Source organism: Channa argus, chromosome 7 (assembly GCF_033026475.1).
Source record: "Channa argus isolate prfri chromosome 7, Channa argus male v1.0, whole genome shotgun sequence".
Taxonomy (NCBI): domain Eukaryota; kingdom Metazoa; phylum Chordata; class Actinopteri; order Anabantiformes; family Channidae; genus Channa; species Channa argus.
In genome coordinates, this window is record NC_090203.1 from 27,795,643 (window position 1) to 27,823,607 (window position 27,965).

Sequence of the window (27,965 nt, forward strand, 5' to 3'; positions counted from 1 at the left end):
GGCCGAAAACTGTTTTGATAATGTATCCACAGTAGAGACCACTACTCACACGTATGATTCAATGCTGAGATGCTTTAGTTTGGATTAAAGTGGGTGGACTGATCAATTAGTGCTGAATGAATTCAACATAATGTTCAATCTAAGAATCCACTCAACAATTCCCCTTTTTCCTTGCAACAGAGGTAAAAATATAAATAAATAACAAACCATCGTGGAATTTGATTAATTAGAAAACCTTTATTTCCATGTCCCCAAACCCAACATCAAAGTTTCATCAAAATGTAGCACAGTGAAAAAACAAAAGACAAAATCAAGAAACAGACTGTACAGACGCCAGCAAACACGATGCAGCAGTGAGCTAGAAAACTGAATTACACTTAGGAAATCGAGACATCCAAGACGTCAATACAAACAAGAAAAGTACTTTGATAGAACATTACATACTATATCTGTGGATGGGAGCAACTGAATTAATTGGCGACTTCTGCTGGTTTAGTACACAATCACAGTAGGCGTTTCAGCTTTGACAATCTAACAAAATCATATATTATTGGGTTAATTTGGACTTATTGACTTTTATTTCACAGTGACATTTCCTGAGGTTTCTTGTGTTAACGTGCATTGTGGTTTGCAAAGTTTTTCTAAAACGGAATTAACGTTTCTTTGTTGACGCTAGTCGCAGTGCAGTGTTAATGACAATGGCTTTAAAATGTCTAGTATGGAAAGTGATGTCTCTCAAAGCAGAGGTGACAAAATTAATACATGCACTCTGGTTTCAGAACTAGTGCTGAACAAATGATGTGTGTGTCACCTATTAAGCAAATGCATTTCTTCGCTCCAAATGTGAGGGTTTATGTGACTGAATATTTCTATTTTGGACAAGTGGCCAAAAAACTCTTGCAAAGACACAAACTGATGTTTCGTGGGCCAAACAACTCCTGGCAAATAACTTCTGATGAATCCCTAAATATGACCCATTATCTACAGCCCCAAAGAGCTGGTGTCTGATTACCCTGGAGTCGAAAAAAGAAAAAAAAGAAAGGAACAACGCTTGTAACCAGAAAAAAGTTTTAAAAAGTATGAGGGATGAGCACATCACCATGGAATCCAATGACACACAGTTAAAACGTAGCTTCTAAGACAGCACATACAAAGCAGTTAAGATTCAATTTTGACTATTTTTACATGGAATATGTTTAGGGTTTCATGTGAAAAAGCCACAGTCCCTCTTCCATAAAGGGACATTAGGCTGTTTTAGGCTGAAGTCAGAGGTTTAAGGCAGACGTTACAGTACAGAGAAGTGAAATAACAGTGTTACCTGATTCTATTAGCTCGTGCTTAATGACAGAGGTACAGTGAGAATCCAGTCTGTAAACACTGCCACTAGATTTAGAAAGATGACTGACTCCCAGTTAAAAGGAAAGCTTGCTAATTAATTGTGAGGGCTGAAGGTTGAGACATAGAAATAAAACTAGTGTGGACATCCATGCTCACAGATTGCTACAATGAATGAACGGATGCAAACTGTAAATAACAAAATGTAGTATTTAGTTGTTATTTGAGATAAATGCAGAGGAGACAAACTATCAGAAGCGTCACATACTGAACTTCAACTGAAGACGAAAGCTCATAGCAATGTATATTACTTCAATCCACAACTATTTCCATGACATGCGCCTTTACCAAATGTACAGTGTCTTTCAGAAGTATTGGAATGGCAAAGCTAATTCATTTGGTTCTGCGTCACACCAACGACATCTGGATTTAAGATTAAAAGATAGATATGAGATGAAAGTTCAGCATTTCAGCTTTCATTTGATTGTATTTATACTTCTTTGAACAGTCAATCACACAGGACGAACTCAGGGAACAAGAAATTTACTTCAATTATTTTACCTACTTAAACTGTTGTTTTAATACTTATGCTCAATTCAGAGGTGTCATATTCTATACGGTTTCTATGTTGTTTTAGACATAAGAGTAAAAGCTGAAACTCTAAACTTCAATCAGTCGTATACTAAGATGCTTAACTAGACTAAGATTATCCTAACCAGTCACCTAACCACTGCTCTACAAGCCCTACATGCACGAGAGCCTCACAGTAGCATTTCAGAAACTTTAATTGTATACAGTCAAGCTTGCTACAAGAGGAGATAACACACGGGATCTTCTTTCCATCTACATTGTAGTGATTGGTCATAACCTTATGACTGTGACTGCGTTCATTTCCTAGATTATAGTTTTTACATTAGTATAAAAGTATCTTGGATTTCTTATCAATGTTTTCACTCATTGTAATTATGTGTTCGGTGTTGCACTAGTTCTTAGATGTGTAGGAGGGACATTTGATTTTCTTGTACGTCAAGGATAATTGTGCAAATGACAATAAACGAGAATGTCAGTTTAGTAACCTCTCTCCTTAGTTAAGCAATCTGTGTGCACATATTTCCACGTCAGCACTTCTACCATTTGACCCCTACAGGCTCTGTGCAGATGCAAATTGTATTTCCAAGACAAAAAAAGATTTTAAGGTTAAAAACATTTCTTTAGTATCAATGTAATTCATGACTAGTTGTCAGTACATGCAATGGAACATCGCAAAAAGAAAATGGCGTGTTTAATGTTCCAAAATGTAAACATGTAGGCTACAATTGGGGCCCAATTTGGAGCCCAAAGTGTAACTCATTGCATCCATGGCAACAATACACCTGTTTGATGGAGAATTTAACATTTGCTCACATGAGTGAAGCCTTTTAAAATTACAAATGTGACATTTCTAAAATGACAAGCCATTACCCAAAGGCACTGAGCAGTTACTATCTACAGACTACAACAGCTGTATTTAGTAAACTGAGGCACAGTATCATGCTCTGACATCGAGAAGTGAAAACGAGGATGATTTTGCCGTTTTAAGGTGATACTTACTGCTCTAAGTAAGTAATGGAGACTTATTTGATTAGACAGGTCAACAGCAAAAATGCATTTTAAGGTTTTTATGGATTGAAATTATAATTAAATGTCCATTTGCAAAGATCCTATTGTACCAATATTTGTATTTAAATCTCACTGTGTCAACAAGACTTTTCTGTGTTGGAATTATAAAGTCAAACTCCAAACAGCTAAGAGCAATTGAACTGTTTCCTGTAAGGCAGAACAAGACAAAGCCCAGAAGACTGCTGTTATAGAAGCAACCAAGGCAAATGAACAAAAAGCACAATCTTATAGCTGTTACAGACTTAAAATTTAAACTTCAGTATTTAAAGCCAGACTATGTAACCTCTGAAATAAAAAAAATTGTTCTCCTACACAAAGTTTCATTCATTCTCAATAGACCCAGCCCAGGTTGGTTTAGTACAATCAGGGCTTTCACTAGTTGTTCTGATAAGACCTGTAGCTCACGGTGGCTAAAGCTGTAATTTGACAGTGCTCTGCAGTTGCTGTGTGACCTGTGTGTGGTAAACTAAATGATAACATTTCAGTGAAAACAGTCAAACTTATAGTGAACACACGAGGGCTGTTGCTGTGGCACTTAGCTGTGGTTTAGAGTTCAGCTAAACCAGAATGTTTCACACTATACTTTTAATATAAAAGTAATCCCATACAGCTGTACATATAGCTTGTGTTCTCCTAAAGTCTGTTGCACTATAAATAATCCATTTTTTACATTTAGATTGAACTGTAAGATTGGACTGTGAGTCTTGACAGCCTCAGGTGACTGAACAAGTCCGTTTTTGCTGATGTATTAACCAGTATAGGAGTTCAATTCAGTGTGTCCGATCAGCAGTGACCCTCCTTCTGAACAAGGAAGGGTTTAAACCCACATTGAACCAGATATGCAACAGGGTTATGCAAAACCTCAGTATCACCTATAGTGTTGTGGTTTCTGCAGGCACAACAGCTGGGTGTAATCTACTGTGTCAGGTAAATAAAAAATAAAAATACATTTTTCTGTCCGCCAAGTAAGCCAGAGCTAAGCTAATGCTAAGCTAATGCATACATATATGATGCTTTTCCTTAGTGTCCTGTTTAATATGGACAACCTTGAAGCAACAGAGTCTCAATATATTTGGGAAGTGGACGGAAAATTCAACGTGCCACCATCCTGTAAATGCTACTGGTGTTAACAGTGGCTGATATTCAGTAAAAGTTACATAGTCTTTTTTTAAACAGGCATTTTACAGATTTTCTATATATTAAAAATTTTCTGACAAATATATGATGTAGCGAAGACCAATTTGTCATTATTTCATCACATTAAGCAATGTTAATTGTGTAGCGGGGAAAAAATTAAAAAGACTTTAGAAAAGCTAGTTTGTCTACTATGAATTTTTATACAATTTACAGGCACCAGTTAAAAGCTCATCGGGCAAACTAATGCGAAGCTTACATAAACATCATGTGTACGTCTCATTTTTAGATAAAAATCCCATACTGTACGACAGCCCTGAGAAACTATGATAGCTGGGAGAAGACATTAACAACAGTCTCAGTCAAATGCCAGTAACACTGACTCTTGATGGCAGGTTCGGTTTCTCTAAAGAGACACAGGAGACGGCTGTTACCAGTTATTGTCTTTTTCAAAACTCCTGTGGGCAGCTAAAAGTGAAAATGTATAGTGAATTTGTAAATGTCTTGCCCTTCTTGATGTCCACGCAGAATTACCAGTGTAGGTATTTCTGTTGGATAAGATGGAAAAGACTTAACAATGTGAAGCTGGATGAGGTTTCAGATTCAGGACTGCTGGCTGCTCCACTGGTTTGCCATGGGCCTACGGAGCAGCTCCTCCACATGACGGGCCACATCCATTGTGTCCTCCAGGTCAAAGTCTCCGTCTGCATCCAACATGGTGTCATTCCTGTCAGAATATTCAAAAAGGAGGTTCGTTTAAAAATAGTAAAATAGTTTTATGGAAGAAAGCGTTTTCACAGTTGCTGGCTTTAAAACCCTTTTCCGGCACTTCAAGGTTAATTTTCTAATGTAGGAGTACAAACTTTGGACTACAAAGTTGTCGTCACGAATCTCACGATGGTGTGCTAAATTGTCGGCATTCACACACACACACACACACACGCAGAGCCGCTGGCCTGGCCCAGCAGGAATAACATATGGACTGAAGGAGCCAGGGAACAGCCACTGAACCTTAAATTAGTGGATGACTGCTAGAGTCACAGCTGCTCACATTCATGTACGTTTCTGCTTCTGCTTGTGCAGTTTGGCACAAACGAGCCACTTAGGGGCAGCAAAAACAAAACAGCCATATATCGCCACCTTTTCAGTGGTGGTAAATCGTTGGATGTGCATAATAACAGCTGCTCAATGACTTCTCCTGCTGTACACATGAAGATGATCAGTGGAGTGGGTCCTGTTGATACCTGATTCATATCATTTCATTGTAACTGCGTTTTGTTCACTTTTTTTCTGGAGGGAAATATCTACTTCACTCATCATGTAGTCTGTCTTTTTTGGTGGTTAGTAGGAAAGGGGCAGTGACTTTTTAGAGTCCTCAGCATGTCCACCTGCAGAACTGCGTTTCTAACATTGCCTGCAGTGTGGGAGCTCCACAGGGGACACTTGCATCCTTCTTTTATGAGCCGCATGTCTCTCAACACCTGCAACAACATGCTATGAAGGTTTTATAGTTCTGTGTTGGCCCCTGTTAATGTTAGATATTAATTTGGGCTTCTTCTTCTATGTACCATGACTGTTATTTGTGCTGTTAACCTACTATACTATTTACATCATTACCACATCCTCACGTCCAACCTCACATTATCATCTCTTTATGTCTCTGCATTATCACACTATATTACAAAATGTGTTTTTGTTTCTTTTCAAGCAGAGAGGAGCTGTAGCACAGCAAAGTAATTTCCTAATATTGAGATATAAGTATGGAAATATTATGAAAAAAAAAACATTTTTAATGAAAAAAAAGAATTATTGGAGTTTTCAGGATCATAAATAGATTAAAAAGGTAAAGTAACATGCTTACATAGATTGGTAAACACCAAAGTTGTTAGGGTGGCTCACAGAGGGAGAAGCTGTCTGGTCCATGAATGTAGGAGTTCCTCCACTGGGCTCCGGGTTCGGTGTGGTAAATCTGCCAGACACAAAGGTCAACATTTATTTTCTTCAGGTGCTATAAAAATAGTCATTTGTGAAAGCTCTGTTAAGTGAGCACAACTTACAGTAACATACTACGATCAAGAGAATATTTTTTTTAAATGGCTGGTACATTTCAGTGGAAAAGGTATATTGGGACTTGAACATTGTAAATGATGGCAAAATCAACAATTATTATGGGTCACACTTAAATCACACTGTTACCCATAAAAAAACCCAAGGCCCTAGGAATCTCCAACTGAATGTCAAAGCATAAAGTAGCAAGAAAATCTATTCTTGTTTACACTGTATTTACATGACTAAGTAGTGAGAGACCCTGATGTGAGTGAGGTTATTCCAGAAAAGCCCCTTCATTAAACCACTTCTTTTTAACTCTAGGAGCAGACAGAAATCTGTCAGAATGGAGAAGTGGGGAAGGGGATAGATGGCATTTTTATCATTATTATCCATTTTAAAATTTAACACAATACAAAACTGAACACTTAAGTTAATTTACATATTTTCCATTTGGTACAAAATATACTGATTGCACTTGTCCAATGCATGAAGTTTCAGGGGAATGTGACATTTTGTAAAACACAAGCAATATGACTTAAATGCATTTAAAAATTCTTCTGTGAGTCCAAGAGAGTGCAACTGACTGTTTTTAAAAGTTACCAAATACTATTCAATATATTATAAGTCGTTTTCCTGTTTACACTCCATAACTCTAACTTCTGTTACAATTTAGAAAACTGCCACCTTTACACCTCTGCCATTATTGGATGCATCAATATACACAATAAGCAAGACAGACATGTGACTGAAAGCTTTTTAGAATGGTCCAACAGTCCAACCGTGGGAAGGAACTAGAGATTATGAAGTCTCATTAATAACACATCTGGTTAAATTACACAGATGCCTTTTTCTAGGACACATGTAGGAGATGCTAGACTGTTTGTTTTAGCTGCGTTTACTTGTATTGTAGTGTGGTAGGTTTCTTTGGAACACTTTACACATGTACATATCCAAAAGAATAGATGCATCTATGTGCACAAAGCACAAGTGACACACAAGCCATGGGCAGTGGGCACAGATATATAGATGAAACTTTCGTGTATTGATTTCATGAAACCCAGGGAAAAGCGAGGCTGGCTTGTTTCTGATGTAGACGAAATGTTAGCGTTAACTTACCTTGCTGGTTTACTCTTTTTCTCCTTGCCTGTTAGTGTTATTTTGTAATACATGGTATAATTGCTTTTCAATTTAAATGCTGTTTTTCTATTGGTTTGGCTTAGTTACACTTGCTAATTCTTAGGTCCTGTCAGAATCACTGGAGTGGATGAAGCGAGTGGTTTGTGGCAGTTTTAGAAATGAGGGAGGAAAAAAAAAATAACAAACTTACTCTGGCACAACTTGTTTGATCTGTGGTTTTACGTATCCATCCACTGCTTTTGCTGCAAGAGAAACACAACTGGTTAAAAACTGAACTTTAAACTAAATTTAATTAGTGTCACTCATGTTTTTTCTTTATCCAATAGGGTTGGATTTCGACACCTTGGAATGACACAGCCCTGTTAAGACTTTAGTGCATGTCCGGAAAGTATTCTTTACTTAATTGAAGAGAACACACTATATGCAGATGTGTGCTTTTACCACAAGGCAGTGATGTGCTGATGTGAAGAGAACAAAAGCGATCAGGTGTTTACATACATACATATGGATATGACAGTCACACCTATATTGGGGTTAAAGAAATTCACTGAACTGTCTTTTTGTTATAGACAGAATGATGGTACAAGATACATCTTACCAAAATATTACATACATGATCAAAACTACAAATACATGACAGCTAGCATTTAGTTAAATGTCTCTTATCAACTTTAGCTGATGTTTTGGTGGCTATGAACAAACTTCTGGCAGAAATCTGGTTAATTATTTGACCAGAGCTCTCTCTCTCTCTCTCTCTCTCTGTGTGTGTCTCTCGCTATCTCGTCTGATTGCAACTGTAAGTATTCCTGGTACATACACAGTGGAGGGGTGTAGTACTTGGCGAAGACTTCATCTTTGGGCCGGTCAGGGTAGAGAAACAGAAGGTGGTTAAGGTCACTGATGCGATCAGCCAAGGAGCGAATAGAGAAGTCTTTGGTTGTATAAGGCAGCAGATTCCAGACCAACCTCTCGCCTTACCAACGATAAGAACAACTGAGAGTTACAATCACAGTATTTACAGAGGCTAAACATAGTATTATTGCTGCAGTGGTAAAGATCACTGATGTACTAACATGCGAGTATGGATGAATGAAAATGAAACATATGAAATCATGGGCTACTTGTAATGTTTCATTCTGCTCTTTGTTATCATGCATTTATGTCCCATAAAAAGCACACTTATTATAAAAAGTACAGTAGCTCAGTACCTGGTTTGTTGGGATTCTCAGCCACCCATGCAATGGTAATGCCTCCGATCTCAGAGTCACTGAATCGCAGCAAGAAGGTGCCATTGGGTTTGGACATTAGCATGTCCTGTGCCTGCTGCTTGTTAACAAAGCCCAGAATGGCCCTGCACACAGAGCACAGACAAATTTGATTATGTTGAGATTAAATTCAAAACTGTTCTGAAAACCAAATATAAAGACAACAGTTGCAGGTTGCAGTCGGTGCAGTTTCTTTATAGGAGCCAGATTTTGACTTGGAAAAGAAATACGCAGTGGTTAATGAAATACTCAATACTCCAAAAATGTACTAGTAAAAGCAAACTGTAAATACCACACTCACCTTTTTACTCAAAGTATATAAGTACATAAGTAAATATAGGTACATGATTTAAAGCTACTTAAAGTACTAAAAAGTAATTTTTTTCTGTGAACCAGTGTTGAGGGTTAGGTTCTAGTAGTTGCTCATTGTCTAACATATTGACACTTGAGTTTAAGCGATAGGTTAAAGTTTTGTTGCTATACGATCTCATTCTTTTTCAGTTTTATTTTTCATCCCATAACAAATGCAGCCTACATCAGTATTTGCACTGTGGCCAATAATATCCAATAATATAGGTCCACCTATATCTATAGATATAGATAAAGGGAGCTGTTGATCTGTGATCTAACTATAGATATACATAACTACACATATACATATGTATAGACATATACATATACATATCTCCACACTAACTGGATATTACAGATAAAGGAAGCAATCAAGGGCTGCAACCAGGTTTCTGAGGAGGAAAACACTCCAGTGAGTGCAAAGGACTTGCAGCAAGACTTGGTGGCAACAGGGACTAGGGTTTCAGGCTGCACAGTACTAGTAGTACCAGTGTTTGTAACAGATGAAAACCATTTATTATTTTCCTTTCACTTCAATTATTTATAACTTTGTGTTGGTCTATTACAGAAAATCCCATTAAAATACATCTATATAAGTGTTTGTAATGTGAATACTTTTGCAAGGCACTGTAAATGGTGAGGGTTTCCACATTAGAACTCCAAGATGTGTACAACTACTACTGACCCAAAAGCAGAGGAAAGGTGGCTCCAACAAGCTCTAAATCGTACAAATAAGCCACCAAAGTTTTGGGATTCTATTCTGAGGAGTAATGAAACAAAACTGAAACTTTTGGTTACTTTGATTGAAAAGTGACCCTTTTAGATGATAATGTTTAATTGTAACTGCTAATTTTAATAAGAGATATTTTATGTAATATTTTAATTATGTTCTTATTAAATACTCATTGATTGAAAATAGCCTTCCTAATCTATATAAAGCTTTTGAGTAATGCAACCCCAACTGAATAAAAAGTTGGGATGACATGTGAAACTGACAATTTACATTTTACACATCATCCCAACTTTTTTTTGAATTGGGGCTGTATTTTTAGAATTTTTATTCAATCATTTACCTTTAGTTAATATTTACTGATAAGTGATTGTTGTTGACTGGTGATTTCAGCTTACTCAACTAGATAATCAGCTCATAAAAATTTTGTGTGCATTCAAATTTTAATTACATTATTTAATGTTTATTTTTTGATAAACAAAACCTAGTTTCCTTAGTTGGTAGCTTTGCCTGGTTCCTTTTCCCCCTAAAAGTCACATTTTTGTTGTGACTACAAGTTAGACAAAATACACAAACAGCCTTGAAGCATTAAACTAGAAGGGCAAAGAACGTTGTTTTTCAATTGGCTAATAAGTTAAGCTTTAACTCTACCAAACGGTTTTGCAGCAACAGAAGTACATTCTCAACACTGGGAAATGCTTGAACATTTTTGCGAAATGTTTGCTCCTCCACATCTTAGATTATCCTGTATTTCAGTTTTATTTTATTTTCAACAGAAATTAAAGTGTCACTTCTGTATTCAACATTATATATATTAATAATTATTCAGTACAGTAAAGTAATTACCCATCATTCCAGTGAGGCTTCAGATGTTTCTTCATGAGCTCCACAACTCCATCAAACCACTGCCAAAATGTGAAGTTGCGACCAGGTAGGCTTTCCTATCCAGATGAAACATATTCATTCAGTTATGTTTTATTACATACAAGGTTTATCAAAGAAACACTCTAAGAACCTGGTTATTAAGGCTGTATAATTGTTTTTAGTTTGCAATCTTGATTCAAACCCTTATGACAGAACTGTGTTATACAACATGACAAACAAACCATGCAGAGGAAAACGTAGGGGGGGAAATGCTCCTACCACCCACCCAATAAAGGAGAGAAAAGTGGCTGGTCCAAACTGCATGTTGGATGGTGCAATAGCAACAGAACCCAGAAATGCACATTAACTGCTGTTGTGGAGGGAAAGCAACACGGTGCTGCACTCTTTGTAGGTACAGCTGAGGCTTTTCATAGTGTTGATCATAACATTATTTAAATAAGCAGCTTTCTGTTTTTTCTCCTCCAACTGCTAATAATGTTGTCAAATCAAAGTTAATAAAGTTGTTCCACACTTCACAAAAAAGCTGCCGACAGCTGGGTTGGAAACCCGTGACCTTCCTGTAACTACCTGTTTAAAATTTGTTCTAACTTCCCAAAAGAATAAATATGTCCATTTTACAGCAGATCATGGTACAAAACGTGTAGATATTAATGACATTCTAACAGAAATTCTAATCTAACAGGATTCTTTAAATTAGAACAGAAATTGGTTAACTGTAAATTAAATAACATGTAAACTGAGTGGAAACCTATTTAATTCAACTTTTATTTTTTAAGGAGTCACATACGTGTTACTAGGTGGACGGATGGTTGACGAGCACAGTAAAGTTTGATGTTATATAGCTCAGAAGAATGATATAGATATCTGCTGCTGGGTTTAGTGCTTCAGGATTAAGATGAAGGCAGTGATGAAAAGAAGGGCTGGGGAAAAGAAAAGATTCTTCTTTTCCTTTCAGGAGTCTCCACAGTGAATCATGTGCCTCCATCTAACTCTGTCCTCTGCATCCTCTTCTCTCACACCAACTAACTTCATGTCCTCCCTCACTACATCCATAAATCTCCTCTTTGCTCTTCCTCTAGACCTCCTGCCTGGCAGCTCCAACCTCAGCATCCTTCTACTGATATATTCACAGTTTCTCCTCTGAACTTGTCCAAACCACCTCAATCTATCCTCTCTGACTTTATCTCCAAAACATCTAACATGAGCTGTCCCTCTGATGTCCTCATTCCTGATCCTGTCCATCCTCGTCACTCCCAAAGAGAACCTCAACATCTTAAGCTCTGCTACCTCCAGCTCTGCCTCCAGTCTTTTCTTCAGTGCTACTTTCTCTAAGCCGAACAACATCTCTGGTCTCACCACCGTCTTGAACATCTTTCCTTTCATTCTTGCTGATTCTCTTTTATCACACAACACACCTGACACTTTTCTCCACCTGTTCCAACCTGCCTGCACTCGCCTCTTCACCTCTTTTCCACACTCACCATTGCTCTGAACCGTTGACCCTAAGTACTTAAAGTCCTGCACCTTCTTCACCTCTGCTCCCTGTAACCTCCCCATTCCAATTGGGTCCCTCTCATTCACACACATGTATTCTGTCTTAATGCGGCTAAGCTTCATTCCTCTTTTTTCCAGAGCAGACCTCCACCTCTCTAAATTTTCCTCCACCTTCTCCGTGCTCTTGCTACAGATCACACTGTCTTCGGTAAACATCATAGTTAATGGAGATTCCTGTTTAATCTCATCTGTCAGCCTGTCCATCAGCAGAGCCAACAAGAAGGGGCTCAGAGCTGATCCTTGATGCAGACCCACCTCCACCTTGAACTCCTCTGTCACACCTACAGCACCTCACCACTGTCCTGCTCCACTCTAACATACTTCTCTGCCACTCCAGACTTCCTTCCTTCCAGACGCAAAAGAATTACCAAAACAATACACCTTAAATCTTGTATGTTCCCGCAGGTGCTACTGTTAACTAAACCACTGGAAACTATTAGAATGCCATTCAAGTTGTTATACCATTTAAGCCTGGGAGTTATAAAGTTTGAGTCTACAAGCATACCAGTGTTTTACTCTATAAGGCCTCATTATCTAAGCTGCTGAGCAAAGCTCAGAATCATGACACCAGACAACATAAGAGACTGATTTTACTACTGGAACGAGCTATACACAGCTAAAATTTAGAAACACTACTTTCTTTGAGAGAACTCAGAGCTGTAGCTTGTAATGTAGCTTACTAGTATTTCAATGACTCTTCTGAGGGCACATCTTTTTTACTATAGAGCCAATGTCTCTGAACTCCAAATTCAGCTGCAAGTCAGCAGCAAAGTGAGCTGGACTCACCCTGTTGAACTGGGCCCAGGATATGGTCATATTACGGTACTCCTCAGGGTTGATGCTGCTGCTTGTAAAAGCTTTCTGTGCCAGGAAGACCAGGTTATCCTCTGACAGGCCACGTCCGCTGTGCATTTCTGCCTTGTACTTCATATCAAGAGCCTCGCAAAGTTGGGGCCACAGCACTTTGTCTGGCACAACAAAAGGGACCCTTCCCTGAGTAGATGGGGGGAAAAAAGGATTTAAATCATGTTAAAGATAGGATCCTGACTCTGGCTATTACTTTTGTTAAGTTATTTTCACAAAATATAGGTGTGAAGATTACTGCTTTCTGTTTTTTTCTGAGATCTAAAACTGGTACTGGAGCAAACAAGAGTCAAACAGCAGACTACTTACTGGCTCAGCAAAGGCATTGTCCCACAGGACTGTTGCAGTGGCGTTGTTGTCCTGACTGCCATGAACGATCACCACCACAGGGAGCGATAAGGTCTATAGGTTACAGACAGCACAATTAACTGGAGCAATTTAAAGGGGGAGGTGGGCTTCTTTGGGACTCATTCAAAGTAATTATAGAAACCATTTGGCTATCATGTAGCAGCTATTTGCTATTTTTAGTGCAAAAGATCAAAAGCAACATCTGATTACTTTGACATGGAAGACCAGTTCGTTGCCTCCAACACTGAACTGTGATTCAAACAGAACTGTGAACTTTTCCTCTGTCACTGACTCTGCACCTCGACGGTCAGAACGTTTGATCCGTTTCAAAGACTGTAAACACAGGAAGGAAAGAGATAAAAAAAAAAGAAAAAAGAAACAAAATGGATAAAATAAGATTATTTTATGTCAAAATAGTCCAAAGTAAAACATAAAACTGAAAATAATTTACTGCATACATATTCACCCTCTTTAAAGTAATGAGTAACATTCTGTTGGAACATAAAATGCCTTTGAGTGCCAAAGTCAGGTGTCTGTTAATTTCTAAATACATGTTTAATCAACATTTCATGTAGCCAACTGGATACAGCTAATGTATTTTTACAGTGTATACTGAGCATCTTTGGCAAAAACATTTCTTTGAGTATGAATTAAATCCAAAATCATTACCTTTTGACCATCAAATCGCTATCAGTCAAAACAGTTCTTAACCTACACGTTTTTTTGTAATTATGCAGGCATGATGTGGTGTCTGAGATTAACTTAGCTTCATATCTAATATTATAAAATGCAAGTTCATTGAGACCTGAACTAAGAACTGCATAAAATAAGTGCTGATATTGAGCTTGAGACAATTAAAGGCACGGATCATGTGCACATACATGTGTGCACACATCCGAATGATACCACTTTTGCTTCAATTTGGGCTGTGAAACCCTGTATTTCAAATGTTCATATATCCTTTGTCACTGGTGTGACAAGCTGGATTAGCTGAACTTGTCCAAGCACAATTACTCTTTGTTTGTTTGTTTTTTAAATCAGTAATATCAACTATATTTTATAGTCAGCTCTGCTTTTTAATTAATTTTCTAAAACATTTTAAAAGCATGTTTTCATTTCATTGTTATTATGGGCTAGTGAGCACATACTGTCAATTTGATCAAACTAAAAGCAAATCTAAAACACATAAACTGTATAGCCACTGTACCTGTGTGTTCTCCGTCTAGTCCATAAATAAACACTCATATAAAGTACAACGGAAAAAATATCTGTACCACTTTTTGACATTCTAACAACAACAACAACAACAACAAAAAAAAAACTAACCATGTTTCGAAAGTGTGCACTAAGGGTCCCACTGGCCTGGTGATACTCCATCACACAGTTGTTATTGAGGATTTCTCCACTGCTTTCACTACCGGGTAAAACAAAGCTGTTACAAAGGACTCAACACAGTGACTGCAGGGGTAGAGGTCTTCAACAAATGATGAAAACACATTTCATCTCACAAAATAACTAAACTAACATGATTATTTGTAGTAATGGTTGGATATTAATTAAATGAAAGCATAACCCCTCCCACACACACACACACACACTTTTACTTTGTTATTGTGTATTTTACCAATGCATCTGACCTAATTTAGGTTTGAAAAAGTCTGCACGGTGGCACATCTCACTTACCTATGTGTGCTTTCATTCTTCAGCAGAGCTTTTGCCTGCTGCTCACTAACAATGACTGCTTTGACCTGGGGTGGGTTCATATGGACATTGAGTTTTCCACCCACGAGAAGACGCACCGTGGCTGCAAACTTGGTCTGGGTCTTTAGCACCTGTGGAGGCTGCTTTTCAATGATGAAGGTGCTGCAGAGAAAAGGGAAAAAAGAAACAATGAGTGTGATTAAATGGACATAAGTAACTAGTTTACAGTCAGCTTTCTCAAGTACACTTATTTCTTAACACCCAGATAAACAGGAAACCTGGTTACTGTTATGTGTTTCCCACATACTTACAATCACAGTATCACTTCGGTCACCAGTTTACCCAGAGAAACCAGGTTTCTTTGGTAAACAGGGCCAATTTACATTTACAACTAATCATTTAGCAGATGCGTTTATCCAAAGATTTACAAGTAAGTAGCAAACACTGGGGACGGCTGTGGCATTTAGCATCTTGCCAAGGAACACTTTAACATGTAGGCAGGAGGACTGGGAGTCGAACCAATGTCGCTGTAGTTCATGGACAACTGTTCTACCAACTGAGCTTCAGCTCAGCAAGTTTACATGCACTCAAAGGGCGACTTCAATTTTCAACTTGCTTTCTATGGCTTTAGTTTAGGGTGTAAATGTATGTTAATAGTTTTAAACTTCCCTCTGACCTCCCTGAAATAAAATATTTCTGTTTATATCAGGAGTTCAGATTATGTCATCTGGAGGAGCTCGGAAAGTAGAAGTAGAGATATTTTAATATAGGGAAGTCAAAGGTGAGTTTAATGTCATTTATGTACATGTACTATCAAAACTAGAACCAAAAGAAACAAGTTGGCTTGTTGTGTTATGGCCCTAAGACTCACCCAGTCTGAGGAGGGAGAGGAGGTCAATTTCAGCATCAACCCATAAAGCATCCACAGTGTAACTTTCTTTACTGGACATAAATAAATAAACTGGCTCGTACTTCATACAGTACAGTGTATTGTCCTGTATGAGAACAGGCCCAGGGAGAACTGGGCAGAGCAAAGAGGACTTGTGTTAGTGCTACTGTAACTTGCACAGTGTAGCTTTATTTCCATAAATGTGTTTCTTATCCATTTGCTTGATTAAACAATGGAAAAACTAACAAAATACTTAAAAAATATGATATATCAATATCAAATATTATCATCAACAATTATAGCATTATCAAGGCTTGACATTACAGTTTTTCAACTGCTTGCCCTTTTCACAACTATCTGAGATGTTTAACTTAATAATTTTAATACAGTTGTCTTCAGACAAATTAAAATTAAATTAAAATTTTGCACAGAAATGACATTTGATTCTTTTTTATGACTGTGATATTAGTGAATGACCCCTCTACATGCTGAGCCACAGTTGCTCCAACATCTTATATATGCAGGTTAGCACAAAATGAAAAATTAAACGGCCTCTGGTTCATTTGAAACAAGAGTTAACACACTGCATGCAGCTCTGCAATAAATTAAGCTTTTTTCCAATTTAAATAATTATAGAAATACAAAATCAATATGTGGTGGTCAGTGCTGACGTGGTGGGATTACAGAAAAATATCAATGTGTGGGAAACACTGCAGACCGTCACATTTTGTAATTGCACATTTTACTGCATGGGGGATGCCACTGGCCCAAATTGATAATTTTGATACTCATTTTTCAGCACCTTGGCAATACAAAGAAAGGGTGAGCAAGATAGATGAGCATATAAAGTCCCAAATTTGCCAACTGTGAATTATAATTCAGATGTAATTCTGTGGTTTAGCTGCAGTTTAACTTGGTAAAATGGTAATGGAACCAGCTCTTTGCCTTCCAGGTAACATGAACTGTCCCCATTGTCTACAACGCTGAAGTACTGAACCTGAAGTCTCACCTGGTAACCAAGGCTGAGATTATATCTGTGATGTCACTGTTTAGTTTGCTCAATTGCTCTTCCATCGGGCCAGGCAGAGGAAGCTGCTGGGTTAGATGTTCACATCGGCGGATCTGCTGTCTGTTCTGCCAGATCAGGTCAGCCAGCTTCTCACACCTTGTTGACATGGAGAGGAAGTGGGGACACCACAGCAAGGAGGCGAAATATAGGGAGAGAAAATCATTTGTTGTTGCTCTAGAGGAGTAGATTTATGCATATTCAGTTTGATTGCTGCTTATTAACCCAAGCTAAAGTTAACTGACAGGTGTTATAAATTCAGGCTGTGGAATTTCTGAACCACAGGTCAGTTGTGGCCTCTAATAATACCTGTACTTCTACAACGCCTGCAATACATTACATGGATCTAGACGCAATTTCTTATTTCACTGTAAGATAGCAGCAATATTCTGAAACAGAAAGGAGGAATGTAAAACCTTTATGCTTGATACCCACAGGGTAACTGCTAGTATGGTAGCAAAGTGGTAAAGAGGTTTCTCAGTTAAGACATTTCACAGCTCCATGGAAGTCTTAAGGATTCGGGATTGTTGTGGTTCTTAAGATCCGAAAGAAAGGCTGAATTGTTTTGTACAGACATGTTTCACAAAGTAGGCCTCCTTTACAACAGAGGATTTTTTGCTGGACTTGTTGAGTTCTTCAGTGTTAGAAAAGCGTTATAGATTGATGTGAATTAGAAATCTTGATGTGAATTATAATGTAATGTATAATCAAGCTCCCTGTCTTAATTGGAGGAACAATTTCCCACAGAAAATCTTGCACTTTCTTTGAATAGGTTAGTCTAGTTCATAAAATCCCAACTAAGTAAATCACTAAACTAAATCACAAGCGCTTTCAGTTTATACCAGGATTGAAGGACATCCAGTCCCCCCTCATGAGGACCTCCATTGCCAGCCAGCTGCTGCCTCCTCTTCCACTGGATGAGCTCCTCATCTAGGATCAGTGTCTGCTGCTTCCTCAACAGGCCCAGGGTTTTCTGGTGTTGTTCTGACAGGTCCTGCAAGCACATCACCAGACTCATTTCAATATGGGACACTTGTCATTACCATAAACATATGTGTGTAATTCAACTGTATTTTAACAGAGAACCAAATCAAGGAAAAGTTCTGGTGGTTACAGATTTTTATCATGATTACTAAGGTCACTGTGACCATTCAGACCTTTAGATATGGTTTTACACACTTCCCCTCATTTGCAATATTCCTCAATACAAAGTGTTCAGAGAGGTCTACAGAGAGTTCTAAGTAACCCAATTTGCCTTAAGTGAACTTCAGTCAAGTTCTACACTCATCTCAAGAAGAAAAAATTAAGATCCACCTGACCTCAAATTGGACTGCTTTTAAAGCAAAAAGACTTTTGCAAATATGAGATCTTTGAGATTTTTAATGAACTAGTGGAAAATCTAAATATTAGACACTGGTCAGTCAAATCATTAGGTACACCTGTACAATACTAAGCAATCTAGTACAGCAGCTCTGCTATTCATTCTATTTCACATTACTTTACAAGGTTGAGCTTCTCATTCTTTAGGTTGTAACATTCAAAAATGTGATAATTCTACTATGTATTTAATGTTGAGGTAACATAGCGGTTGGAATGCATTACAATTATGAGGTGATTGTAATGCTATGGGCATAAATGATGGGCCCAAAACATCAGAACCTCCTCTATTTAATGCACTTCAGTGGATTATTACACCAACATCAAAAGGCCAAGTATTAGGCAATATCTGTCTTTAATTAGGTTTCTTTCATTATTTATACCCCCCCTAAAAAGGGTGTGTGTATTTAAATGGCTGGATTTGCTGAATGGTTTTACACACTTCCCCTCATCACCTTTAATGCCACACTTTCATCAAACCCCTTTAAAAGGTGAAACTCCATCTTTAGTGTTTCATTTCAATTTCAATGTTGCAGAGAGAGAGAGAGAGACACACAGAGAGAGACACAGAGAGAGAGAGAGACACACACAGAGAGAGACACAGAGAGAGAGAGAGAGACACACAGAGAGAGAGAGACACACACACACAGAGAGAGAGAGACACACAGAGAGAGAGAGACACACACACAGAGAGAGAGAGAGAGACACAGAGAGAGACACACAGAGAGAGACACAGAGAGAGAGAGAGAGACACACAGAGAGAGAGAGAGACACACACAGAGAGAGACACACAGAGAGAGAGAGAGAGACACACAGAGAGAGAGAGAGACACACACAGAGAGAGAGAGAGACACACACAGAGAGAGAGAGAGAGACACACACAGAGAGAGAGAGAGACACACAGAGAGAGAATTGAAAGTAAAACCACCAATAGTAACTGCATACAGGGCTATGAACATTTCCATAAAAGTGTAGGCTATGAAAGAGTAGCATCAGTCCACGATGTCTCCATTTTAGACAGGGAGGACAGTTTCTAAGGAGACATTAGGGAATTTATTTATATCAGACTAGAATGACCCTTTCTCAACAGAGGAGGTATCCTTCACTTCTTAACAAACTTTTACAAGACAGTTCCTTCATTAATCCTAAGGTAGCGTCACAGTTGTTCACACTCCACCAGACTCATTAATGCATGTGACTCTAACAACACTGTAACACACATAAAGCAGGCTGGGACAACAACTCCCAGACAACCAAAAAAGTGTCAAACACCTAACCCCACAGAGTATACTGTATACCTGCCCCTGTAAGCCAGAGGGTCAAATCTGATAGGATGAGAGGAGAAAGATCTTAAGAAACTACAAGCAAGTCCAGTTGCCATTAAAGAGCTATTTTGAGATAACCATGACCTTAATGACTAATAATCTTCACAGACCGTTGGGACACTGTAAAATTTAAAATGCTTATATTTGCAAGTGATTTAATCAATTATAGATTTGTGCCAACGCACAGCCCCCTGCAACCCTGAACAGGATAAGCAGTTACAGATAACAGATGGATGATTTCTTTGTACTACTTACAATTAATTTGGAATGATTTGAAAATCATTGCGTTCTTTTTAAAATTTTACATTGTCCCAACTATCTTGGAAACACTGCATGTCAATTCCTTGTAAAGTGTGTGTGTGTGGGTTTGTGAGTAGTTTCTCCATACCAGCCTGTATTTCTGTAGTGTGCTGGCCTCTCTGGTGAGCCAGGCCTCCACAGTGGCCCTCTTGCTCTGCAAGGTGGTCTCTCGCTGGGTCCGCTCAGCCGGAGGCAGTGAAGACAGGCTGCTCAGCTGGGCTAATACAGCAGCAGACACACAGGACAAACACCAACTATCAAAGCAGGACTCACATCTAGGTAAACCTTGATCCTATTTAACCAGCCTGAGATTGCAGGTGCTTTTCAACAAAGACAAAGGCTGTTCCTGATGGGGCCAATAGAAACACACACCAAACTGTGGCCTAAACAGCTAAAGCTATAGCTCAGGCTGTTGGCCAATTGTTCATTGTTTTTTTTGTTGTTGTACTTTATTAGTACACTGATTGTGTGAGTAGAAGTAATTTTTAGGGCTGGGACTCCTTGTTAAAATCACGTACTGTAGCACTGTAAACACATCACGTGTGTTGCTATGGGTTTTTGTTTTTTTTACCCTGGATACGCAGATTCTCCTGGTACTGGATGATAAAGTACTCCTGGCTGTGCTGCAGCTTTCTCAATTCATTCTCAGTCTCCTGTGTGGCCAAGCGGAGCTCCTCAAAAGCCTGGTTAATCTGCTGGTGGCGCTGTGACAGGCTGTCCATGGCTTGACTACCACTGCCAGAAGTGGCCTAGAACAATACAAAACCACAAAAAGGTTCACATAGCTCTTTGTTCTTCACCCTTGACTCTGATACTACTAGTATCATGACATCAAGTCATTCAATGTAATTAATGGCCTCCAGCATAATTGTTTTGCACACATACAATATACCTGGGTGCACAAAATGTGCGCACGATTCTATGACAATAATTTAACATCAGCAAACCCTTCAATACTTACATTTGTAGCTTCTTGAACCAGCCTCTGTTCTGAATGTAGAATGTGTTTAATGCAGCGCACCAGCTCCAAAGGACAGCGGTCATAGGTGCTCTGCAGAGAACACACACACACACACACACACACACACACACACACACACACACACACACACACACACACACACACACACACACACACACACACAATAAAGAAGAAGAAAAGTACAAACAAACTAGATCCTCTAAAGCATTGAGTTAGAGACTTTAAGTTTGGACTTTCAATTAATTTCATATTTCAAGTGTCCAACTGTGGGCAAAAAGGTGGGAGTGCTATGGGGATTACTATGGTGGTGGGCTTTATTTGGTGGGTTTATTTGCTCTTGCTCCACACCAATGAAGAAAAAGCATAGGCAGTGCCAGAATTCTGAGGTAAAACATATCAATCATCACCTCATTTTGTGGATGATATAGTACTACATGCTATGAAGAAATTCAATGTACAGCTATACAATACGACGTTAATACTTGAGAAATCTCATTTGGTTGCTTTGGATCCTTTGGATGTCTGTGGTGGACAGCATACTCATCAGGCCTATTACCGCCACTAATAAAGTTGTTCCACTGCATCGTGACAGCTCAAACAAACTTGTAATATGTACATAATTTTCCACTGCAGATACAGTGCCATCTCAATGTAGTTGGTCACCATAGCAACACCACATGAAACCGTGGTGACAACATCTTTAACACGATACAGAGGAGAAGTAGAGGATATGCTGTTATTTATTCTTTTTATGTGGCCGTTTGTCACAGCAAGAGTCCAACACAGCAAGATTAAAGACTGAGGAAATAAATCAGTAGTTTGAGTTTGGGACTTCAGGACTTCAGAGTTTAGATGACAAGATAACTTATGTTGCTCAAAGGTGGCACAGTGGTGGTGACGCTAAGATCTGCAGTAGTCCATCACGTGACGTTTTGTTTTTTTCCCCTCAGCTTGGAAGCTCAATGGAGGCAATATCAAAAAAATGTAACTATAAATGTAAATGTTATTACTGCTTCTGTAAAGTTTAATGGCTTTTGGCTTGTTCCTTCATGTGTTGCCACAGCGGAACATGTTGATTTGGCACAAGTTTTTACGCCAGATGACCTTCCCGCCCTTGGTGCCTAGGCAGATTCAGATTCTTTCGTCAGCCCGACTCAATGCTCTACCACTGAGTCACCAGGCCCCCTGGGGGTATGTCTGATAATAAGTTACAAACTGTACTGATGTAAGATGTAAATGGTAAATGGTCTGCACTTATATAGCGTTTTCTACCTATTGGTACTCAAAGAACCTAATGTCTCACACACAGTCACACACCAATATACACTATAGCGGCTATAAACTCACCAGGAGCAACTAAGTCGGGGTTCAGTGTTTTGCTCAAGGACACTTAGACATGTCCGGACAGGGGGATTGAACCAACAACTGTGGGATTGGTGGACGACTGCTCTACCTCCCGCACCACAATTGCCGCAACGTGGTCTCTCTTTGTGCACAGATTTGCCAATTAGTGTGATCTCTCTTATGTCAACTTGGTGTGTCACAGCCCTGACAAGGTAATAGATACTGTCTGACAACTTTTTCCCAATGGAAAACCAAAAAAGCCAAGTGAAGTTGAGTCAAGCTAGTATTACGTAGTGGATGCACACTATAAAAGATGTGTTTCTCAAAATAATCTCAGCTAATATCCAAAGCAAGCAAAAAATAAAAATAAAAATGCTACAGTAAATTACAACATTGTCACAAAAAGCTGCACAGTTACTCACCCCTGGAGTTCTTGCCCAGGATATCACTGATAAGTGCGCAATAAATTGTAAAATAAATAAATAAATAAATACATAAAACTACTTTAATGCACAATATTTCCCAAGCAATGATTTTGATGTTATACTAATGAGACAAAGATGATCACTAAAGACTAAATGATTTGCAAGAAATATGACAAGCTGGCAACACAACTATGAGATCACCATCATCCTAATTTGAGTGAGAAAACAACTAAGATCTGCAAAGCAGCCTCAGACTACACACTTATTTCACATGTCCACTATGGACAATATAGGAGAAGTCCATCTCAGACATTGTCTGTAGTTGTGCTTCACACATGTAACACATAGCAGGAGCTGGTCAGAGTCAGAAGCGTCCTCACAAGAGAAACACTGCTTAATTTTAAATCCCCCTGTAGGCTGCAGATGTGTCTGCAGGCGTCTTTAGTAATTGAGCAGCATGAGCACAGCCATCGACCAATTCTGATTCACATTTTTAATTAAAGATCATCCTGATTAACTGCCCAACCACTGATAAAACCCATCAAGGCAAATACAAATTTGAGGAAAAAATTGGACAATAAGTTTAAAATAGAGTAAAAATTGTGTATTTCTGTAATCAGGGGTAAAATGGAATTAAGAGTGACCTAAAGGGTCTTTTCAGTAAAAAAAAAATTAAAAGATACTATAGAGACACGCTCAAGACCGTAATGGTAAAGGAAGTCACTGTAGCAGCAACGTTGTGAAAAAGAGCTGTGAAATAATGCTTTAACTCCTGCATTAAAAGAACTATTTACACATGTGAAGTCGATGTACGTTGCTATAGACACTGACACATGCACACAGCCTTCTCATCTTTGAATGGGAAGAGCTCCATGTAGATTTTTCACCCAAATGCATTGCTAGAGACAGTACGTTGCCATGAGCAAAGCTTTTCCAAAAACAAATAAAAGAATGACTAAATTGAGACACTAAGGTCCACTTCATGTTAAAATAATCAACCAAACATGACCAACAATTTTTAGATTTTTATGTTCTATTATACTGTACTGAGTGAAATGAAAAGAGCACATTTTTAAAATAACGAATGCGCCAAACATACAAATGGCATTTGAAAGGATTTTAAAGCAACTTCATACACTGGGAAAATGTAATTGAACCTCATCCCTAAGAATTTGTAAAGTTCCTTTTTTAATTGGTTTTTTTGTGTGTTTTTCTCAAAAAGTAACTATTTCTGATCATTATTTTGGGTGGGTTCTGTATGGTGTATAAGCGTGACCACTTCTCTATATTTTTAGTTCCTTGGTAATTTCTCAGTTATTTCAGCTTGTCTCTTTGTCTTTTTGTTGTGTTTTCAGAGACACAACAATGCTGACTTGGCTGTCCTGAAATAGAGGTCATACCATACGGACAATGATTAGTTGCTTGTAAGTGGTTTTGTGCTATATTAAAGGGATAGGTTTAAACAACCAGTCTAAAGAAATCTGCCCTAGGCTCTAGTGTCTACTCACCTATGTATTTATGTGATAATAACAAGCAAAGTCTCTTATTAAATTATAACAACCTACTGTAGGACAGAATACCATAAAAAAGATTCCTGTTACAACATGAAAGAAAAACTGGGAATTTTTTTTCTTTAAATAAATCTGAATAAGAATCAGAAATAGGTTTGTTGTTTTATTTATTGTATTGTTTAATGGGTTTATTACCCATTGTTTTCAAACACAAGGAATGTTTTTTTGAAGTCAATATAAAATGATGGTTTGGTTCTCAGCTACTTTTAATTTTCATTCTACAACAAACAACCTTAAAACAGCACATCATGAGAGTATTAAGAGTCAATGTTGTTTGTTAAGATGCTTCTTGGTTATTTCAGTAAAAAATATTCAGTGGTTGCAGGCTTCAGATTGGGGGTTTCGGGCTATTGAAGCATTTGCATTACAGTCTTTCTGATGCTCAGAGAAATCCATAGTGCACATGAGGTGAGTTTTTGTTCTTACGGTGGCTTATATCCCAAAATACCGTTACAATTCAATAAGCATTAACTGTAATAAAGGTTTTCAGTGTAATGTTCCATTGATAGTAAATTGAGTTGGTAGGCAGGTTAGTTTTCTTACAGCCTCATTAAACCATGTTTTTACTTCACGGAACTAGCTCAATTCAACTTGACTCCAATTTACTTGCTTTCAAAACCCTCCCAATGTGGCTGGTCATCAAAGTGACATTGGATGAAACTCTACACAAATACTACAGCAACAGCAAGAAGAGAGGATATCAAGGATATACTGTTCTAGATTCCCAGTAGGTACAAGGAGACAAATTTAGTTTCAGAAAAAGGCTGAAGGCAGCAAGATCAAAGAATAGTGAAAAAAAAATCTGAATAATCTGAGAACTACTACTTCAGTGTTCATACAAGACAACTGTGGCTGCCTAAGGGTCACCTGTAGTAGTGACACTTCTCTCAAAGCAATCAGTATACAGTGTTTTCCTGTCATTTTTGATGACTCAGCTAACTTGGTACCTCAACAGAACTGATACTAAAAACGTATTACGTACCAGGTACTATCCACACATTTTGCCCAACAGAAAACCATAAAAGTTGGGTAAATGAATACAGGTAGGACCATGAGTTGGGAAAGTACTATTTCAGCTCCTGACAGTTACCTTGAGCTGGCTGGCATAGTGGCCCAGCTTGATCTTGAGCAAAAAGCCATCCTCTCCCCCCTGAAGCTGGGCTTTTCTCTGTAGCTCTGCCACGAGGTTGTCCAGAAGACGCTTGGCTTTGGCCTCCTCCGCTGGGTTGTCTAGTTCCACTGAATCCCTGTAAAACAATTAAATGTTTAGATTTATAACAGTACAAAGCCAATGTCAAGGTTAAAAGCTTAAAAATGATACACCAAATCAGAGTAAAAATACTAAAACAGTATAAATGCAATGCATTTGTTTAATAAATAAAAACATAACCTAACCTAAATATATGAGCACTTTAATGACATACATATTGTCGTCCAACAAAACCATCAGACATGTCAGAAACGTCAGAAAGATTGTGTGGACATCAACAGCCCCGGTTGCTGCTGGCGGCATGAGAACACGTTGATGATCCAACTTTGATTTACTACTTTACAAGAGAAGTCTGGGATCCTACCTCCTACCTTTCAATAAATTACATACTGGCTCAGTTTTGGAACATTATATTCCCACTTCAGGACCTTTGTATCTTGTCAACACAGAGCTAATAATTTGCCACCCATTCCTGCTACACAGGAATTAAATTAAAAATATCCTTCAGTTTTTTTTTTTACTGATACAGGCAATTAGAACTCTATGATCCAACCCACAGGTTTTGTGCTACAGGGAACAAAAGCAAAGATCAAGGTCTTGCATACCAGACTTGGCTTTCAATCCACTGGGCCAAATAATGTCGCACCTCGATAGGGAAATGTTGGCCATACAGTGCCTGCATCTGGTGCAATGCCTCCCCCTGCAGCTGCTGAGCCTGGATCCACATTGCCATGGTGCTCCTATTGAAGCAGAAAAAAAATATAGAGTAGAAATGCATAATGTTGAAAAGATGGTACAGATATTATAAGCACTAGAGAAAGTGTACTGTCTTTTTTTTTTTTTATTGAGAACAGAAGTGCTTTTTAAAATCAAAGTCAAATGAATGTCTTCCAGTCCAAAAATAAATATAAAAAATTATAAAAACAGGGATGCCAAATTAGTGAACAGTTTCAAAAAGATATATGTGTGTATAAAGATATATGTGTGTGTGTGTTCTGCACTTATATAGCGCTTTTCTTCCTATTGGCACTCAAAGCGCTTTACACTGCTTCTTATTTCCCCATTCACACTCACACTCACACACTCACACGCTGACACACTCACACTCACACACTGACACACACACACACACACACACACACACACACACACACCGATGGGGGACATCCTTTGCAGCTGGCCAACACTCACTGGGAGGTGTTGGTCTTTCATATCTTGCTAAAGGACACTTTGACATGTAAACGGATTGAACCAACAACTGTGAGATTGGTGGAAGTAATAACACATGCTGACGTATTTTATATTATTCAGGAGACTTCACTTCATTGATCCTAGAGAAATTTTCTAAGTTATCTTTGCAGCACTTAGAAGAGCTATGCCTCCTTTTCACTGAAGGGCAAAGAACTTTTAACTAGAGACATATCAGCACATCCATGATCATGTTGTTGGATAACTGCACAACTTAAGTGACACTAATCATTTCAGCGTCTTGTCTAGTTATACTCTGAAATGTGGACAGGAGGAACCAGGAGTTTGTGGACCACTGCATTACCACCGAAATTACTAACTTTAATAATATGTCTATATGCTAAGTAATAGCCTAAAATAAGCACGATCTTTAACCTCCCCCTACTCACACACACACACACACACACACACTTCTGTTGTCCACCTTCTCAATCAACCATCCACAGAAGAAAGTCGGGCTTAATTTAGTGCAAACTATTTTTCTTTTTTGCAAACTTTGTGAAAGTTTCGTCAAAGAAACGTATGACAAACACGCAAAAAAAAAAAAAAAATGAAGTCTAAGATTATTACAATGTGAGTAAGTAATAATGCCAGTCCATGTATTACAACGGGGATCCGTGGAAGTTTCGGTATTATTACCATCTTGAGCGCGGAAGACATTGGTCTGAAGCAGGGAAGCTTGCTGTCTCAGTAAGTTTCAGACAGGTTAACCTTAGCCTGCTACCATCCCTGTTCACGAAGACCGCCTGGCTAGCAAACAAATTACAAGCAGCCGACTGGGAAAGTCCTTTCTCCGGCTACCGTTGAGCAATACAAATCCTGCGGGGAAAGGTGGTTTCCGTTTGCTACTTTGCTCGGCAGGGCAGCGACACATTAGCAGCTAACGAAGCCTCCGGCAGTTAGCATAGTAGGAAGGCTCCCTGATACAGTAGCGGTTACGTTACAGTGCTCGAGCAAAACTTGCCTTTCGTGCGCCACAAGTAGTTAAGAGCTAACGTTACGCCGTAAACTTACCTTTCAAGAGGCTACAGCACAGCGTACAGCAACACCATGGGCGAGCAGAAGGCAGCACACGCAACTATTAGCTACAAACCTGGCCCAGGATAGTTGATATACATGTCACATTGCAAACTACTTTATCGCCTTCTGGTTTCTGGTAAAGCAGTTGTTGTGGTTGACTGGCGTCAAACCGACAATAAATATTAAAGGCAACTTC

General features: G+C 38.6%; 1 protein-coding gene across 1 annotated transcript; it reads right to left on the bottom strand.

Annotated features, from left to right (window-relative positions):
- Positions 1-217: 217 nt before the first annotated feature.
- LOC137130389 (signal transducer and activator of transcription 5B-like) lies at positions 218-27,942 on the bottom strand. Its single transcript, XM_067510489.1, has 19 exons — positions 27,764-27,942; positions 26,107-26,241; positions 25,382-25,538; positions 20,931-21,020; positions 20,541-20,718; positions 20,058-20,188; positions 17,810-17,961; positions 16,911-17,066; positions 14,995-15,174; positions 14,638-14,725; positions 13,522-13,644; positions 13,273-13,365; positions 12,886-13,092; positions 10,507-10,601; positions 8,523-8,665; positions 8,132-8,287; positions 7,505-7,556; positions 5,990-6,097; positions 218-4,855 (listed from the first exon to the last, which is right to left on the bottom strand). Exons 2-19 carry the CDS (start codon positions 26,232-26,234, stop codon positions 4,732-4,734), a joined length of 2,361 nt encoding a protein of 786 aa, XP_067366590.1. The 5' UTR covers positions 26,235-26,241; positions 27,764-27,942; the 3' UTR covers positions 218-4,731.
- Positions 27,943-27,965: the final 23 nt, after the last annotated feature.

Bases quoted from the DNA above. Each gene is read 5' to 3' on its own strand.
- LOC137130389 (XM_067510489.1), bottom strand. From the start codon at position 26,234: ATGGCAATGTGGATCCAGGCTCAGCAGCTGCAGGGGGAGGCATTGCAC. The intron at 21,021-25,381 runs GTAACTGTCAGG...TGTTCTCTGCAG, and splicing joins ACTATGCCAGCCAGCTCAAG to AGCACCTATGACCGCTGTCC. The intron at 20,189-20,540 runs GTAAAAAAAACA...CTGCTGTATTAG, and splicing joins GGAGAATCTGCGTATCCAGG to CCCAGCTGAGCAGCCTGTCT.